This window comes from Centruroides sculpturatus, unplaced genomic scaffold (genome assembly GCF_000671375.1).
Source record: "Centruroides sculpturatus isolate CEXI.00-Female unplaced genomic scaffold, Cexi_2.0 scaffold321, whole genome shotgun sequence".
NCBI classification, from domain to species: Eukaryota; Metazoa; Arthropoda; class Arachnida; order Scorpiones; family Buthidae; genus Centruroides; species Centruroides sculpturatus.
In genome coordinates this window covers 328,307-346,316 of record NW_019384452.1, presented here as the reverse complement: position 1 = coordinate 346,316, position 18,010 = coordinate 328,307, and the positions used below count along the sequence as shown (strand labels likewise).

At 31.0% G+C, this 18,010-nt stretch overlaps 1 protein-coding gene across 1 annotated transcript; it reads left to right on the top strand.

Annotated features, from left to right (window-relative positions):
- Positions 1–15,522: 15,522 nt before the first annotated feature.
- LOC111620574 (DNA ligase 1-like) lies at positions 15,523–17,482 on the top strand. Its single transcript, XM_023362524.1, has 2 exons — positions 15,523–17,239; positions 17,324–17,482. The coding sequence occupies exons 1-2, from the start codon at positions 16,619–16,621 to the stop codon at positions 17,480–17,482; spliced, it is 780 nt and encodes a 259-aa protein (XP_023218292.1). The 5' UTR covers positions 15,523–16,618.
- Positions 17,483–18,010: the final 528 nt, after the last annotated feature.

Below are 18,010 nucleotides of genomic sequence, written 5' to 3'. Positions count from 1 at the left end.
TACATTGTTAATAACATAATTTTATATACGTGCCTATCTTGCCCCATTACTGTTGCCCCTATACCAGGGGCAACTTTAATAAAAATAATTAAAATAATTACAACTTTACAAAAAGAGAGAAGTTGCCGATCTTGCCCCTATACCCGGGGCAACTTCGTCAATTTCTCTCTTCTTGTAAAGTTGTAATTATTTTAATTATTTTTATTTCCAAACTGATTTTAAGCAGTTCTATAGTAAGGTAACATTCCAATAGACAATATGCAAAGCTGCTTTTTTTCAGTTTACAGCAGTATTTATTACACAAAATTTAAGTAAAGCTTAACATGCCGATCTTGCCCCGATCTCCCCTACCTGGTACAAAATATTCTTCAATTCTACGAATATACTTTTAAAGAAAATTATAATTAAATATAGCTTTGTAAAGAAACGTACATAACAATAACATAAAATATTCTTTACTTTTTAAATCTTACAACAATGCTCTTAGTCAAATATCTCTCCCTACGAGTGGTTAATGGATGGAATCGAAGAGGTTGCAGAGCGTGCATACACGCGGACTGCCAAATCCCTAGGGTGCCGATACCGGTCAATGTCAACTACCTCTTTTGTGGCATCACTAGTATATCTCAAATGACGCGACACGCTGTTGTAGATTTTAAACGTTTCTCACCATAGCTGTAAAAATCTAAATATGTTAAACTTAATAGACATTTGTTTTCTAATTCGTTTTAAGACCAAGTGTCCTCAGAAATTTCCAAAATTTACAACTTTTCGTTCACTCTCATTGAACTGGAAAAATTTCTGTCTTTATTACATTAATAATACGAAGAAACCAGTCTACACTGTACTCGGCTAGAGATGGTTCGGTTAAGCTTTTGTTTAAGTAAAATTTCGGTTCTTTCATCAGGGTTTTGTTTATGTCCCCAATTCCCTAATCGCTTAATTATTTAACTACTTCTTAAGTAGAAATAAATCGAAACCGGTTACTTTGTACTCGAATATTTGTAGTCTTGGGAAAAAAGTGGAAAAACAAATTTTTATGACAAACGGATACATAAATCGTAAATTTGAGGAAAATAAATTCTAGAGCTTTATTTGTACTGTACTTTGTGCTTCTCATTCATTAAATTTAGTTGTAAATGATGCTGTCGAAGTAACAGTTAATTTTTTAACATTATACAAGAATTGTACACGTTTTTTTCTACATCCCCTTAAAGATGGGATGTACGAAATCGTAATATCATTGGTTTAACATCGAAATCCGTGAGTAATATAAAATCGGAGAGCGGAATTAAAAAAATCAAATATTTTAATGGATTTTTTAAAACTCCTGTCAACTATACAGAAATTCTATACCAGTAAATTCTTATCGGTTGGGCTAAGGTATAAATCTACTCGCGATTCGCGTAATCGGGAGAGGGCAGCCAAATATCTAGCGGGTAGGCGGCTAACAGCCCAGAACCGGTCCCAGATAGAATTGGATGCGATATACGTATAGCATCCACCCAAGGTCGTAGGTTTCCATCGGCTAAACTGGGTGAGGTTGGTGCTCTGCAAAGCGCATTCGATAATTTGGCTTTTTGGATGCTGACGATACAGCGCTTCCACTCCGCCACTAATATTCGAATATACAATAGCGATCTTATTTTTTTTCACATGTAGTATAGAAATTTGTAATAAGATACATAATGCGGTTATAATAAAATATTGTGCGATTATTTTCATATAATTAAAATTAATATGTATTTATTTTTTAGAAAATACAAGGGAAGCGGCGCATCCACCGCTTCCAATAACGGCACGCCACTGATTTCCAGACAGACGTCAGTCGCTGGCAGACCACTGAATAGGACAACATCACTCCATTCAATAGCCACCACATTCCCTTTTACATTCTTTTCTGCAGGGTCACCGAGAAATATCGCTATAAGATGCGTACCCAGTAGCGCTGCGTAATGTTGGCGACCTTAGAGACGAAGGCTCATAAAACAGTTACACCAGAAATGCTACGTGCCATTCATGATTCTAAACTCAACCGTCTACATCCTTTTATTGCCGCTGAAGGCGGTTGTTTTGAACATATTCTCTTAGCAAAATAAAGCTCACTTTTTGTATCATTTTTTCAATGTTGTCTTTATCCTTCACCGTCAGAAATTATTTGTATGTTATGCTAAATCGCCTTAAATTGATTCCCTTATTTTAGTGCTGGAACAAAGCGTATACTACATGCATGCACTCGTGTCATGCTGAAAAGATCTCTTTTCTCCTGGATAAATATCAATAGTGCACACTAGTGCTGTTCCCGTAACCATTATATCTAACCGAAATCGATAAATGTTTACAACATCAATATCCACATTTTGTTATATCAAAGGAATTTCGGTATAACATTTTATTATACCGAAATTCATTGATATTGGTATTCATTGATACCGAATTTCGGTATCAAGCCCAATATCAATATCGGTATCAATTGGTTTAGCACAACCATAGTAGGCCTATAACCCTGTATATTTCGACATCACTTTCATATTAAACTTTACGGTCAATCGGTTTGATATTCTGATACAGATATATTTGCGGATATTTACTCATTTGTCATTTTCTGTATTATTTACAGATGTCTACACTCATCCTTTATTTTCTGTATTGTTATGCCTAAATTATCTCTTTTCCTTGTACTGTATTGCCTATATTTGCAAGTCCTTATGTTCATAAGGACTTGCAAAACCAGGCAATACATTCTCTCCTTTTGTTTATATTGCATCACTTATATCTGTAAGTTTCTCTATTCTTTTCTCATATCTGTACTGTAACGACTATATTTATAGTGTTTATCTTATTCTCTATATTATTATTCTATTGCCTGTATTCTTCTATTCTTAAGTAAAGAAATAAAGTTAAGATTTTTATTACCAGAATATACATATTACATAAGCAATTTCTTTACTCAATTGCTTCCTTTTAACAATTGTAATATTATTGAAGACATTTCGAAATGAGAAAAGAATTCTACTTAATAAGTAAGATGTGTTGAACAAATTACCAGTCGAATTTTGATTACGTTTGGGTGATAATTAAGTAAAGATTAATGTCAACATTATTATGAAAATGAATCGAAGTTTACCGCAATTGGGACGACGTCTCTCTCATCTACTGCCAGCCATTTACTTTATCTTTTTGCTATTTTATAAGATCATATTCAAATGTATATTTTCGATAAATAAAAATCGATAAAGTTACTTTAATCTATCTAACAAGTAAGTTTTAAATTTTTTAATATATAAATCAAATTATTAACAATTCAGACTAAGGGAGGTAAGAGGACTCCAGAAAAACGAATATGGAGCATTTCTTCCTTGAAAGCCATTAAAATATAGGAAATAAAATTAATTAAACTAAAGGTTTTCATCACTCATCAAAAGAAACTTTAATTTAATATCACTTTCGCATGATATTTTATACAAAAGATTAAATTTTGGGTCTCGTTCCATGATATAATGGAACCCAGATACTAGATTATGTTCTCTGTATGTATTTGAGCACCATCTTTCTACGTCCCATAAAGCTCAATGCCCGTGTCTGGGCTCTATCATTCTATATCCCATTTATATGGATGCTTCTATCTAGGCCCTATCTAGCTGAATGCCCGTGTCTAGGCCCCATCATTCTACATCCCATCTACACGTCTCTATAGTAGTTCATTTTTTTGTTGCCTGTATGTAGGTCCTATCTTTCTAGATATCTCTGATAAGAAGGGCTCTAACAGGGGATCAAAAGAAAGTAATTTATATTGATTTACTTCTATTTAGGCTTTTATATAAATGTTTCATATTAGACAAAAATTATTTAACTCCTATAGTTCCAGACTTATGGGACATCTTTAGAATGAATCAATTTACAGACTGAATGTTTGTAGAAAAAAAGGTGTTTATTTCTATGGTACAATCATAACTTGTGAGAAAGATATAGAGATTAAATTACAATGAAAGAGTTTTATTCTGGATCAGATTTCCAATTATTTTAATGGGATGAACTGCTTTTAAAAGATAATTTTTGAAGGAATAACGCTAAATCAGCAGTGGCGGATTAAAACTTTCCGAGGCCTCTAGGTAGGCCTACGTAAGATTGGAGCCACTGTACATAATTAATGGCACCATAACAGAACAGTAACGCATTATTGTAGCTATAGAATTATTTATATGAAGATCTCGAGATCCAGGGATCTTAAGCACGTAAAAGTGGGTAATCCGGCACTGGTTATCATTAGAATTATGGTTCCATGAGTGCGAAAATTCATTCAAAAGTTAAGCATTTTTTAAAAAATTAAATATTAAACATAATGAATACATTATTAATATCTCAATAATTCATCAATAAAATCAAAAACTTCAAACCGTTTTGATAACAGATCTTATATGCAGACTCTGCTAACTCTTTTCTATCTGAATCTGATAATGATTAATTGTGAGATCCTACCAAATGCCCCGATGGCTTCCTCCTTGATAGTACTTGTACATATGTACTACATAAAAAAATGCAGTTGAATGAACAGTTTAACAAATATCCCGTAAATATGAGGTTTAAACTAAAGGCCCTTCTCGATTTATTATTATAGGGCACATGTGCATATAACTATCTTATGTTCCAATTTTAATTTTGAGTTAAAATGAAAAGAAAACTCAAACATAAAAACTTAATTCTGGATTAAAAAAATCACCCTATATCATATAATTAAATAAATAACCAAAACACCTCGACGATTCGCCAAAGATGGCTTTTTTAATCTTAATTTGTCGTGTATTCTTTGTAGCAGCTCACTGTAAAAATCTGCAGTGAAGGTTTGATTAATGTTCATGTGCTAGTGATTAACAATACCCCTTAAAGTCCACCAAACACAAAAAAAAGATTTTTTTTTTTTCGGGAGTCACTCAAATTATTATTTATTTAAGTTATCTTCTCTTTGAATATTTTAAACTTTCTCATTCATAAAGTACGCCTTTTTTTATCTGGCTTTCTACAGATATATGAAGTATGGTTTAAGTGTCATTATATGTACGTATATAAAATACATTTATCTCAGTATATTCGTGCGATAAAAGATGCAGTAAGTACATTGTGTTTAATGCCTTTTGTTAATTAATTGTTGACGAAATTAACTGTACTTGGCACATTTTTCAATTAATTTCCGTCTAAACAATTGCACTTGGCTCATTTTCTTAATTGTTGACGAATTAATTTACAGTTAATGAATTTCGTCAATGAAGTACTCCGTGAAATGATTGTAATTTTCGAATTTTATCAATAATTGTTAGTGAAATAATACAGTAGACGTAATTCGAAGGGATCCATAGGAATTAACTATAGTTAATTGCAAGTAATTCATTCTCGTTAATTCGAATTCCGAGAAATGTGAATCGTAAATAACTAAAGATAAAAAAAAAGAATCTTAAAATTAATTTTCAGAAAAAATTACCTGTAAAGATAGACCAAAAGTCGGTTAACCTACATGTAAGAACGGCTAAACCCAGGTGTCCATGCTATTATTCAAAGGTTTTTTTAAATGTTCACTCATAAAATATATCTCGGTCAAGTGACTTTTGGACCACCCTACACTTTAGCAATGGAACAATGAAGGTTAAAATTCCACGAAGATTCCATTACAGATTAATAAAGGGAAGATATACAAGATGTGATCATCAAGGTCAGCTAAGTGATTTAGTCAGACCATCATTTCTCTCGTATTTACTTAATAGACGTCATTTGTAAGGTATGGAACAATTTATTTTTGTTGAAATTATCCGAAAGAATCTTAAAATTTCGAATTAATACGCATAGAATAACGTCGATATCTATAGGGAATGACAATACAATTTATTGAATTCGAATTAATTGAAAATTCAAATTGCCTTCGTGTAAATTAACGAAAGTTTATTGTGTGTAAGTAAATACAGGTCTGTCTAGAAATTAGTTAACGGAGATATTATAAATGTCAGTTAACTCGGTTAACCTACTTTTGAGCCATCCTGTAGTAACTTACGCACTATATATATGAAATATTAATTAAGAACACAATCCCTGTTTAGGTATTAAGCAAAGAAACCCTGAAAACTCCATGTGACTAGCCCGTTGGTCAGGCACGAACCCACGACCAACGGGTTTTATCCACTCAACTACTGATAGACACCTTAAAATTAGAGGGTTTATAGAGAGGTTTTCAGACCTTCCTTTCTATCTGGTTTAAAAATATTTAAATCCCTATAAATATATAAATTATATAATATATATTAATATAAATACAACCACTTTAAACTATATTTATTTTAAAATATTAAGCATCTATCATGCTGTTCTCTATGGTAATATAATAACGGAAAATTAAGTTAATTAATATAACATACTTAATTCTTATTCTTTTATACAAGTCCGTATTGACACGTAACAGCAGCAGTTATAAATTATATCAAATTATCTACCATAACATGCAAATTACACTAAAAAAATTTTAAAAAACGAATCCAATAACAATATATTATTCAATTTATTAAAAGTTAATAATAAGAAGGTGACTCACTCGGAATTTGATGGTTTGGAATAAAGTAGATGTTGGAATGAAAGATATCCTAATATCAAACAGACCATCTGTCACCACTTCTCTAGTATATAAGCAGCAAATATTCTATATTCGTTTATGAATATTACCTTTAAAACGAAAGTAATTTATTATTTTCCACTGTGTTTATTAAATTTTATGTAAAATTAAACATTTTGAAAGTAAATATACATACTTAAATACATTCAAAAATTCTCGACGAGTTGTGTAAAATGCTTTATAATATTGTAATATATGGAATAGACTGTGGTAGATGAAACATGATGATTGATGAATACTGATTATTAAGAATTTTATCACATGTGTTGCTATAAAATATATAATTTAAAATAATATTATAAGCTAAATAACAGATTTTAAAAAATTTAATTTAAAATTTAAAATATTGCTGATGATTTTATGGGTGCCAATCGGTGGCCGATTGGATAAAACCACTGAACACGTAGTAGTTTGTCGCGGGTTCGTAGGCTAGCCACGTGAATTTTCCGCATTTTCTTCACGTATCTAACATATAAATAAGGGTCCAGCTTCTCGTAGCAAGTCCATCCGAGTGGCACTTCCACTTAAAAGATTGCCCGAGTGTTGTGTTGCCTTATTCCATCAAGACATCTATTTGTAATGGAAGCTTCAAGAAAAATCTAATAAAATATAAAGTTTTTGGATAATTTCTAGTAAATTTTTGTGGTAAATTTCACGGAAAATAATCTTCTCATTTGAATTTTATTTAATTTTTTTTTAAATTTAAATTTACTATTAATACATGTGAGTGAAAATAATGCAGAGTTGGGTACTAACAAGAATTGAAACAACGATAATGGTTCTTAAATTTTTTTAAATAAACTATTCAACTGAATTGGAATAAAAATATGTTAACTAAAGGATTCTTGTCTTAAAATAACAGAATTTATCATAAACAACAAAAAAATTGGTAAATGCAAGTCGAAAGTCCATAAAGAGGATTCAAATCCCAATGGTATACAATATGAAAATTCGTGTAATGAAGCAATTAAACTACAAAACTTTAACATTATATTAAAGCTAAATATAAAATTCACATTTAAGAAAGCTTTGTTAAACTGTTAAGAATTTTAATTTTGTTCTGTAATTAAAAATAGTATAATGGTTTTATAGAAGATTAATTGTAAACAAAGTTCATTAGATAATGAAGATCCATTCTTGATTGAACACATCAAACATTATTATAAAGTAATATTAAATGTAATAAATGACTTGAATACACGATTGTATTTATTGTAACTCAATTTTTTTTTAAATTTGACAATCAATAAAATCTAAGACGAGAATAAGAAGAAGTTCTTTAAAAAAATCAAGAAATAGAATTTAAGATTTCAATTCAGATTCGTCAAATCCAGCTGCATACGTGAACATTTTTTTTTCTTCGAATCACCATAAATATCGCATTTTCTCTTCAACTTAGTTGATATCACGTGTCTCGAGAAAATAAATCATATTGTATTGGTCACTATTCTTCATTTTTTTTCAAGCTGGTAAGCCCAGATATCATAGGTACTAGAATAGAATCTATTTATGCTGCTAGAGTAATTCAACTTCGAGAGAAAGGAGACAACTACCAGTGACACGACATCCCTTCGATTTATACTGTTAAACGTCGAACAACCAAAGCTGAAAATATGAAACACCAGCTGTTGGTACGATTGCGTTAGAGCCTCATACTTTGTCAATTCTATCAACTGACAGTATTTCAAATCTCACTTACTTGGAATCCGAAAATAGACGAACTGACCTTCTATTCTTTAATGTCAAACAATACAGAATAACCTGAACATATAAAAATCGTTTCAAACATAACAGTGATAAAACTGATACTAAAGTGACTATATTAAACAAAATCTCTTTTGCATCTCTTCTGGAAAGGATTTAGTATAGAACGTTTCTTTCTACTTCTTTAAGAAATTAAGAAAGGTTATGGATTATTCTCTTTTTATTATAACTTACATGAGGATCTAGCAAGAACTCCAGTTTTAACTTCCAAATGTATATAATTCAATCGTGCTGGGATTTAGATTTATTCGTAACTGAAAGTAATATGTCCTCTTCCACCAAATAATTATACATTTAATATTTGAGGACTTAAAGGATTAAGAGGCCAGTTAGTGGCCGAATGGATAAAACTACAGGCCACTGCTGGTTAGTCATGTGTTCGTGCTGGCAATATGGAGTTTTTCTTCTTTTCTTCATGTATCTAGCACATAAATACGGGTCTGACTTTTCTTTCATTTTTAACTCTCTAGACCATTATTCTATACCCATCGTGAGTTTGGCAAGGCCTTCAATGAGGGCACCCGGGAGGTGAGCGGAAATATCGTACATTGGGGCACATATTCCGTTTTTGTCCGGGTTGCCCGTTTTCTAATCCCCAAGCGGATCTCAAATTTCATTATCAACAAACAAAATTCATGACTTCTAGCCCATTCTGCAAATATAAAACTAACTAATGAACGAGAGGACCCACCAGTAGCCAAGCGGTCTTCATTCCCTGAACACTGGGTTCGCTCTTCGCTCGCACAGGCTGGCCACGTAGAGTTTTCCGGGTTTTATCCACGTCTGTAACGCCTAAATAGAGACCTGTTTCCCTCAAAAAAAACCTACCGGAAGGCATCCCCTAGGCTAGGCACGGCCAACATACGGCCCGCGGGCCGGATATGGCCCGTGTAATGGCTATATGTGGCCCGCGATTAATCTTTCAATATTAGCTACTCAAGTCAGAATAGATCGGTGAAAAATTCTGACGCCTAAAAGAAAGGTCAACAACTCGCTGTCCAGTTAGAGTTAACCCTCCATTACAAATCTCCTAAGTACAGCGTAGAACTTTGGTAAAGCATGATAATGTGAAAAATGTATCTGTAATCTCTATGTACAATTTATTCTCTACGGGGTGACACCACAATGAGATCTCGCACCACCTCAAAATCTTCCTAGGCAAGCCTCTGGTTCGGCACGTAAAAAAAGTTTTATTTTCAATTCGGCCCGAGGGCAAAAACTATTGGCCACCCCAGCCCTAGGCAGATCGCTCAAGTGTTGCGTTGCTATAATTTAAACAACGAACGAACTAATGAACGATATTTTTCCGTTGTCCATGCAACTATTTTTACGCAGTTTGTTATTTTTCAGTATGTTAACCACATTCCTTCTTTTCAAAACCGAGCGCTACCTTGTGAAAGCACTGGTTGCACTCGGAATTTAATCCGGCATTAAATCATAGAGCAATTTTTTATAGCTTGTGAACCCCTTTTTATAGTATGCGAGCGTCGCTGGTGGTGAGGGATTCGGGACACACCATCCGTAAAAAGTCCTGGAGATACTAGCCTGGATTCGATCTACAGTTCTCGAGAACGGTGCGATGACGTCTGAACCGCTTCGACCATTCGACTGTCCATAAATATGGGCCAGTTTTCATAGAAAGTCCTCTCGGGAGGTTTCTTTGGAGGTCTTACACATGTTGTGCTGACGAATCCCATCTAACCAAATGATATGGGAGGGATTGTAATTATATTTTAATAATTTTTATGAGGGATCCAGGATTCCTTTCTCATACAAGCTATTAATTAAATACGGCAGCGTAACACGTGTAAGACCTCCAAGGGAGCCTCCCGAGAGGACTTTCTATGGAAATTGGCCCATGTTTATAGACAGTCGAATGGTTTTCAAACATTTCAGAACTGAATTCAGAATTGTCATAACGTTTAAATATAAGTTATTACCTTTAACAAGGCTTTCTTCTTCTGCTAAAAAACAATAAATTTAAAAGGACGAGACACTAAATTATATCCTATACAGCTTAGATATAGATCAGACGAGGTTTTGAATTAGAATTTCATCCTTGTATCGAAATAGAATACACTAAAAAATCAAAATTGTAGTAAAAATTGCACATAAAAATATTTAAAAGTTCATAATAGATTCCTTCGTAGACTATAATATGTTTTAATAAATGTGATTACCTTCGTTTCTTTTATTAAAAATTTTTTGAAATTCCCAAAGTGTAAAAAAATTTAAATGTTTAATTTTTAAAATACGTTTTTATTAATTTTTTTCGGATTTTTCTAAATATTTAATGCTTACAAGAATAATTTCTTAAGCATATGAAGAGGAAATTTAAAACGTAATCATCAAAAGAATGGAGTGAGATCGAATCCCATGAGACAATAGAATTTTTATAGAGTTTGTTAGAATTTGAGTTTCATATAAAATTCTGATCTTGCAAAATTGCATATTTGAATTTCGCATTTAGAATTTAGTTCTGATTCAGCTGATCGATTTAAATTGCATTCTATTGGGAATATATTGTTTAATTCATTGTTCCTTTAAACTTCATTTCTTAATTCATTCCTTGTCTCCAATGCGAATTCATCGATTATTGATGTCATTACATTATCTCTGAATGTCATTTTAATTCAAAATAATTCTAAATTTCAACATTTTCGTTACGATAATAATTCGAATTTAATAGAATATTTACGTTTTGTCTTTAATAAATCATGTTTAAAAATATTATTACAACAGAATTATATTAAGATATGCTACGTAAAGAGTACAGGATCATGCTAAATTCTGCAATGATACCATTATTAACCGATAGAAACTTCCAAAATTGTAAAGAATTTTTTCATAATTATATAGAATGTGAATTAATTTACATCCTCAATATCTCACCATGTATAAAATTAGTAAAGATTTTATCTCTTGCCTGAAGACACGAGAGGATTTTCAAATAGGGAACCATTAGAGTGAATTCTTCCTGACTAACAAGCATGAATTTAGGAAACATTTTTATTTTGGCTCCTTATTTGAGAGCACTGAGAGCCTTTTTTTAATCATATTCATCATAGATTCGGCCAGCCCAAAAAAAGGAGCAGCCGGGTGATGAGGGATAAGTCCCAATATATCCAGGATAAAATTCTTAAACCATATAGGATCTAGTTTATCTGTTATTTTTACTTTCTTCTACACAGTGTGTTCCGCCAGGCCCACCGAGTGGTGAGGGATATTCGAAATGAAAAATCCCTGAGTAACTGCTCGTCCGGATTTGATCCCGGATTCCACAGAGCAAGCAGTAAACACAAGCCTTAACCGTCTCGATCATTCGGTTGTCAATAAACACGACAGTAACATTCAAATACAAACTACAGTCGACCCCCCCATAACACTGTTGATTATTCCATTTTATATGAATTCCATGTTGTACGAGTCACTTAGATTTTACAAATACGTGAGCCGTTCACAGCCCAGCACACGTATTTGTAAAATATAAGTGACTCGTACAACATGGAATTCATATAAAATGGAATAATCAACAGTGTTATNTATCTAACCCCATTTTCGAGATTAATGAAGGACAGACAGGCAGACAGATAACACTAGAAAAAAATTCAAATTTATCCTTAAGCTTTTAATCATATAAGCAGCAAAAATTAATAGAGAAATACCATTTTAAATGCATAAAATATGACGTTAAATGAGAAGCTTTTACTATCATTTAAATTAAATTTAATCATTTTTTTTTTAATTTTCATTATTAAAATTACTAAATGATAGAGATTATAGTGATTATAAGTAATTGAAGTTCACTTAAAAACAGTACAAAACTGAATATTTACGCTATAACGAGACAAAATGCACGAATGCCTTCAATTACGCTACATTACGTACAATGAGAAATGCCTCATCATTGAGTTTACATACATGATAATTAGAATTCTACAAATAAATTCAATTATATAATTAATTAATATCAATCGATTTGGCTTTCACTTACTAATAAAAAGATTATTTGTAACATTAATTAATAATATTATATAAACTAGAAAACATGACGTATAATTTACACATTCATAAACTTCAGAAGAAAAATTAAAAAGAGAATTAAAACTTAATTTAATTAAAATAAATTCCATTCTTTTAGATTTATCAGGTAGTTTAATACCCCATTAGATAGCTTATAATTAATGAAATATATTCCAACTTCGTTAAATAAAAAAAAACAATTAAATTTATTTATTTTTAAATCATAGTTATTAAATTTATCTTAATTTTATTCTATAGAAATGTAATAAAATTATTGATATTTTTTAAATATAAATATATCTTTATATTAATGCAATTTGATAAATATTATCTTAATTAATTTATAAATTTAAGATGATAAATCGGGCTTGTTATTGGGCTGTAATTTTCAATTGGCAGACCTATACATTATCACTATCAGTCTGTCTGTCTGTCTGTCCTTAGTTAATCTGAAAAATGGAGAAAGATAGATGAAAATCGAGACTAGATACGGAAAGCTCGGGCCAAATCTCCCGATTAAGTATATTCGAATTTATAATTTGGATAGAAAGTCACGTTATTTCAATTCAGACATTTTTCTCTTGAAAGGAGTTAGATAGACGACAGGCATTACTCTATTGTTAACAGGAAAAGTATGATATACAGGGGGCAAGACACTACTAAAATTGAGAGCATTGTGATGAAAAATTGCTATGATATATGAAAAATATATATATATTACAGTTGAACCTACAATAACGATCACCTCTTAACAGCGACAAATTTTTTTCAGGAACGTTTCTTTTTTGAAATGCGTAAAATAGTGGTCATTCTTTTTACGTTTTTATCATTGTTCGTTGTCCGGAGGTTTCATTAGATTATATTTTATAGAAAATTTAGCTTTTAAAAGGAATATCTTATCAGTATTTTCATTACTTTATAAGGAATATATTGTCAGGATCTGAGAAAAGCAATCTCTGACTGACCTCTCTCATGTTCTAACATTGTATATCCTTTGTTACTCATAAATGTGAAGGCTCACTTCTTTCCAAAAGTCATAAAAATATATAAATTAAATCAATATAGAACATAATTTAATTTATATCTTTTCTTGTTTTGTTTTTTTTTTTACAGGTCCCTGCTATCATTTCTCTATGACTAAGTATTCTAAATTAAGCTAATTTAGGCTTACTAGATAAAAAATTATGAATGGATGACAAGTTGTTTTCTGTAAAGGAAGGCATGCCCTTATTTCTTAGTCTAAATTTAATTTAAAATACCACATAACTTCCAGTTCAGAACAGAAGTTTGTACTGTACGTATATAGTTAATGGACTATAACCTTGCCTAGATTTTCGTCTATCTAACCCCATTTTCGAGATTAATGAAGGACAGACAGGCAGACAGATAACACTAGAAAAAAATTCAAATTTATCCTTAAGCTTTTAATTATATAAGCAGCAAAAATTAATAGAGAAATACCATTTTAAATGCATAAAATATGACGTTAAATGAGAAGCTTTTACTATCATTTAAATTAAATTTAATCATTTTTTTTTTAATTTTCATTATTAAAATTACTAAATGATAGAGATTATAGTGATTATAAGTAATTGAAGTTCACTTAAAAACAGTACAAAACTGAATACTTACGCTATAACGAGACAAAATGCACGAATGCCTTCAATTACGCTACATTATGTACAATGAGAAATGCCTCATCATTGAGTTTATATACATGATAATTAGAATTCTACAAATAAATTCAATTATATAATTAATTAATATCAATCGATTTGGCTTTCACTTACTAATAAAAAGATTATTTGTAACATTAATTAATAATATTATATAAACTAGAAAACATGACGTATAATTTACACATTCATAAACTTCAGAAGAAAAATTAAAAAGAGAATTAAAAATTAATTTAATTAAAATAAATTCCACTCTTTTAGATTTATCAGGTAGTTTAATACCCCATTAGATAGCTTATAATTAATGAAATATATTCCAACTTCGATATAGTACTACCCTCATAAAGCACCAATAAATAATCGTAAATAAATCTTCCCTTTTATTACTAAAATTACGATTTTGTTGAAAATATCATCACCAAATCACGCGACTTTCAAGTTCCTAGTATGTGGGACCTCGGTTTAGCGCCAAAGTCGATTGAGTGCCAATACTTTAGGTACAAACGATTACAATTTCAGAAGTAAATTACATTCAAACTTCGATTTTATTCCGCCTCAAAATGGTGGAATAAAATCGAAGTTTTGACTGTGATTTATACACTTTATATTAAATTTATATTTTAAAAAAATCTTACATATTTTCATTTTTTAAATTATTCAGTTTAAAGAGCCGTGAGAAATTACACAGATATTAGCATAATTTCCATATTTATCACTGATAAATACACAATTTATGCTAATTCTCATAAAAATAGTTTGATTTAAAATATTCGGTAACATGTTACTCATAGAAAATTGCTTTTCGATGAGGATAAATTACAATAGATTGCACTTTGCAGCGGATAGTTTTCTATAACTTAATCCTTTTCTTAAGGGAGTAATATATATTACTACTTTCTACTTAATACTGTTTTTTTTTTACCCCATCATTACTTGCAAAGTTAGAAAGTCTGGATTTATAAGGTAAATGGTCGAGTGATCAGGTATTTTATTGCAATGATACAGGGGGGAAAAGGAGATTAATTTTATCGATTAATTGAGTTCTTTAGGCAAAATTAAATTACGTTAAGGATGGATAAAAATGGTTATAAATCGCTTAAAAAATGATGTTATTTTATAATTATTTTGTTTAAAAGTAAGAATATTTTCTTTTAATTAGTTTTTCGTATTTTGTAATCTTTTTATTTAGTAAAATTATCTTTAAAAGACGAAACATCACTGCAACGTCCCTACTTGGCGTGCAATGTGTAAATTTTCTATTTTTTTAAAGTTTTAGCGATAATATGATTTAGAATAAAATAACTTGCTTAATTTTGAGAAGTATTTAATAATTAATAATATACATATATATATATATATTTTTTATATTTTATTGGTTATTCGATTTCAAATTTGAAAAAAAAAAAATCTATTCTGATTGGATGCATCTTTGAAAATTTAAAACTGTGGTATATTGTCTTCGATGTGTTAGAAAAACTGAACTTCCGTTTCCGGTTTTGAGTTGTTTTGACAATCAATAACCACTACGACTTGAAAGTAGTGTTTATATAATAATAGAAATTCCGTTTTTTTTAGTTATAAATGATTAAAACTAAATATACACTTTCAAAGTAACATCCAAAAGTCAATCGGTGTCCATTAGTCAAATTTGACTAATAAAAACAATGACTAATGTAAGGCCTGTATTAGTCAGAATTTGTATAACTTTTGAGTGGACGAAACTCTGATACTGAAATTTTGAATTCTTGACACGATGACACAAAAATACATTACGTGTTATTCGTCAAATGTTAAAGGTCACGCGATGATCTTTCACGCTCTTTATTGGTAATAAATCATATTATAATGTCACAAAGGTAGAGAATTGATTTAAATTAAACATAATTGACGAGAGAATAGATCAAATGAGATTTGCATTTTACGAAACTTTATTATGAATTATTGCATTTTCTATAGATTAGTTTAATAAATTTGTTTTTAATCAGATAATTCCATTATAATATTAGAGAAGTATATAATTGAATTATAACTAGAAGATTGTCTGAGAAAATTTGAGTCTTAAACAGTAATGAAGGAATTAATTAAACAATTTAATTTCTGACGTCGTTTCCGTTATATTCAATAGTAGTGATGTCAGAAATTATGAACCGTTTTTAAAAGAAGTGACGTCGAAAATTAACATTCCGCTTTATCCTCTTAAATGATGTATCGGTTTTGAAACAATTACCCTTGGTTTTTTTTTATCCGCCGTAAAAATTTGAATTCACGTAAGAAAAATATTGAAATTTATACATATAATAAAATTTTAATAACTTAAATTACTAATAAATGATTATTTTAGGACGAGATCTGTAGAGCCTTCAACGACTTGCAGCGTTTTCAAGAAGAGGAACATGTGTGGATCATCCCGCGACCACCCAGTGGCGATTTTCATCTGTTGGTTACGTGGGCGGAAGACTTCGCACGTCTGGTCGACAGTACTCTTCCGGAAAGCGAAGATTTAATGGAATCAACCCTTCCTTACCGAAAATGTAAATACGCCCCCGAATGTCCACTTTTGAAACGTGTGAGGCCCAAGTCGATGGAGGTTGCCACCTCTTGTCCCTCTTGTATAGCAAACACCCAGAGGACGTACAGGCGTCAACTTTCCACTCCTCTAACGCGCGATGTAGAAATTCAAACTCAATGGACGGACGTTTGCGACGGACGATGGTTAACTTCTCTTACTAACGAAGACTTTAAGAAACTCTTCAAACAATCCAGCATATATTCTTTCGACAACTATGAAGATTCTTCAAATGACTACGTTCGTGAAGATTTTAAAGTTAGTGACAATCGCGACGTATCCATTCAAGCGAAGTTAAGCGAGGAAGACATTTTCGCCTCCGAAATGAACTTCAAAAACGAAATGACGTTCGATTCCTGTGACCTGGATTTACCATTCGAAGAGGACCAAGATTCCGAATCCGAAGAGATAGAAAGATGCAAGTCTGAAGAAAATCTCGCTAGATCGGAAATTCAGACGTGTAAGGAACAATACAGTTCGTCACTTCCTAAAGAATTCACTAGGAAACCACCAATCAGAGACGTTCTTCCGAATCGCTCGGCATCATTTTCTAAAGTGGTATATGGGTGTTCCTTTCTTGACATATTTTTTCGTGACGCGATCGATTTTACCTTTCCTAAAATTGTTTTAAATGTCTTTCAGAGTCACACGGAACTTCGCGATTTCATGAAGAAGGTGGAAAGCAGCGCTTACAGGCCTCCGACTCCCGAAAATAAAGAAGTAGAAACTGAAGACGTCACGGCGATCGTAATGCGTAAAGATGCTGTCACTCAAACAACGCCTCAGCTGTCTAGAAAGTGAANACTGCCAGTATTCAGTGGTTTTATCCACTCGGCTTGTGTCGTTTTTAATTAAGAATATAATGTAATTAAATCTTTCGAAGAAAAAATACATACTTACATACTTTGTATAACATATTTTTAAGTCTATAATTAACATTAAGTATTTAGTTAAAAGAAAAAAATCATCAAATATTCAAAACAACTAACATTTGTCATTTTATTTTAATTTTTCGACGATCAATAATTTTATATTTTTCACAAAGAATTTTGAAAATTAAATTAATTTAGACTACATGTACACATATATATATATATTTTTTTTAATAAATAAGTTTAAAAATTTAAAAAGATTTATTGGAATGGCAACGAACTAACACAATCTCATCGGAAAACACTCGAGATATTGCTAAAATTTCAGTATTTTTTTACTTAAAAATAAGTAATTTTAAACAATAATGAAATCTTTTATTTTTGCAATATATATTTTTTCATCAGATCATGCGACATGTTATATACATTGAAGAAAAAGGTGCATTGTCTGTGGATA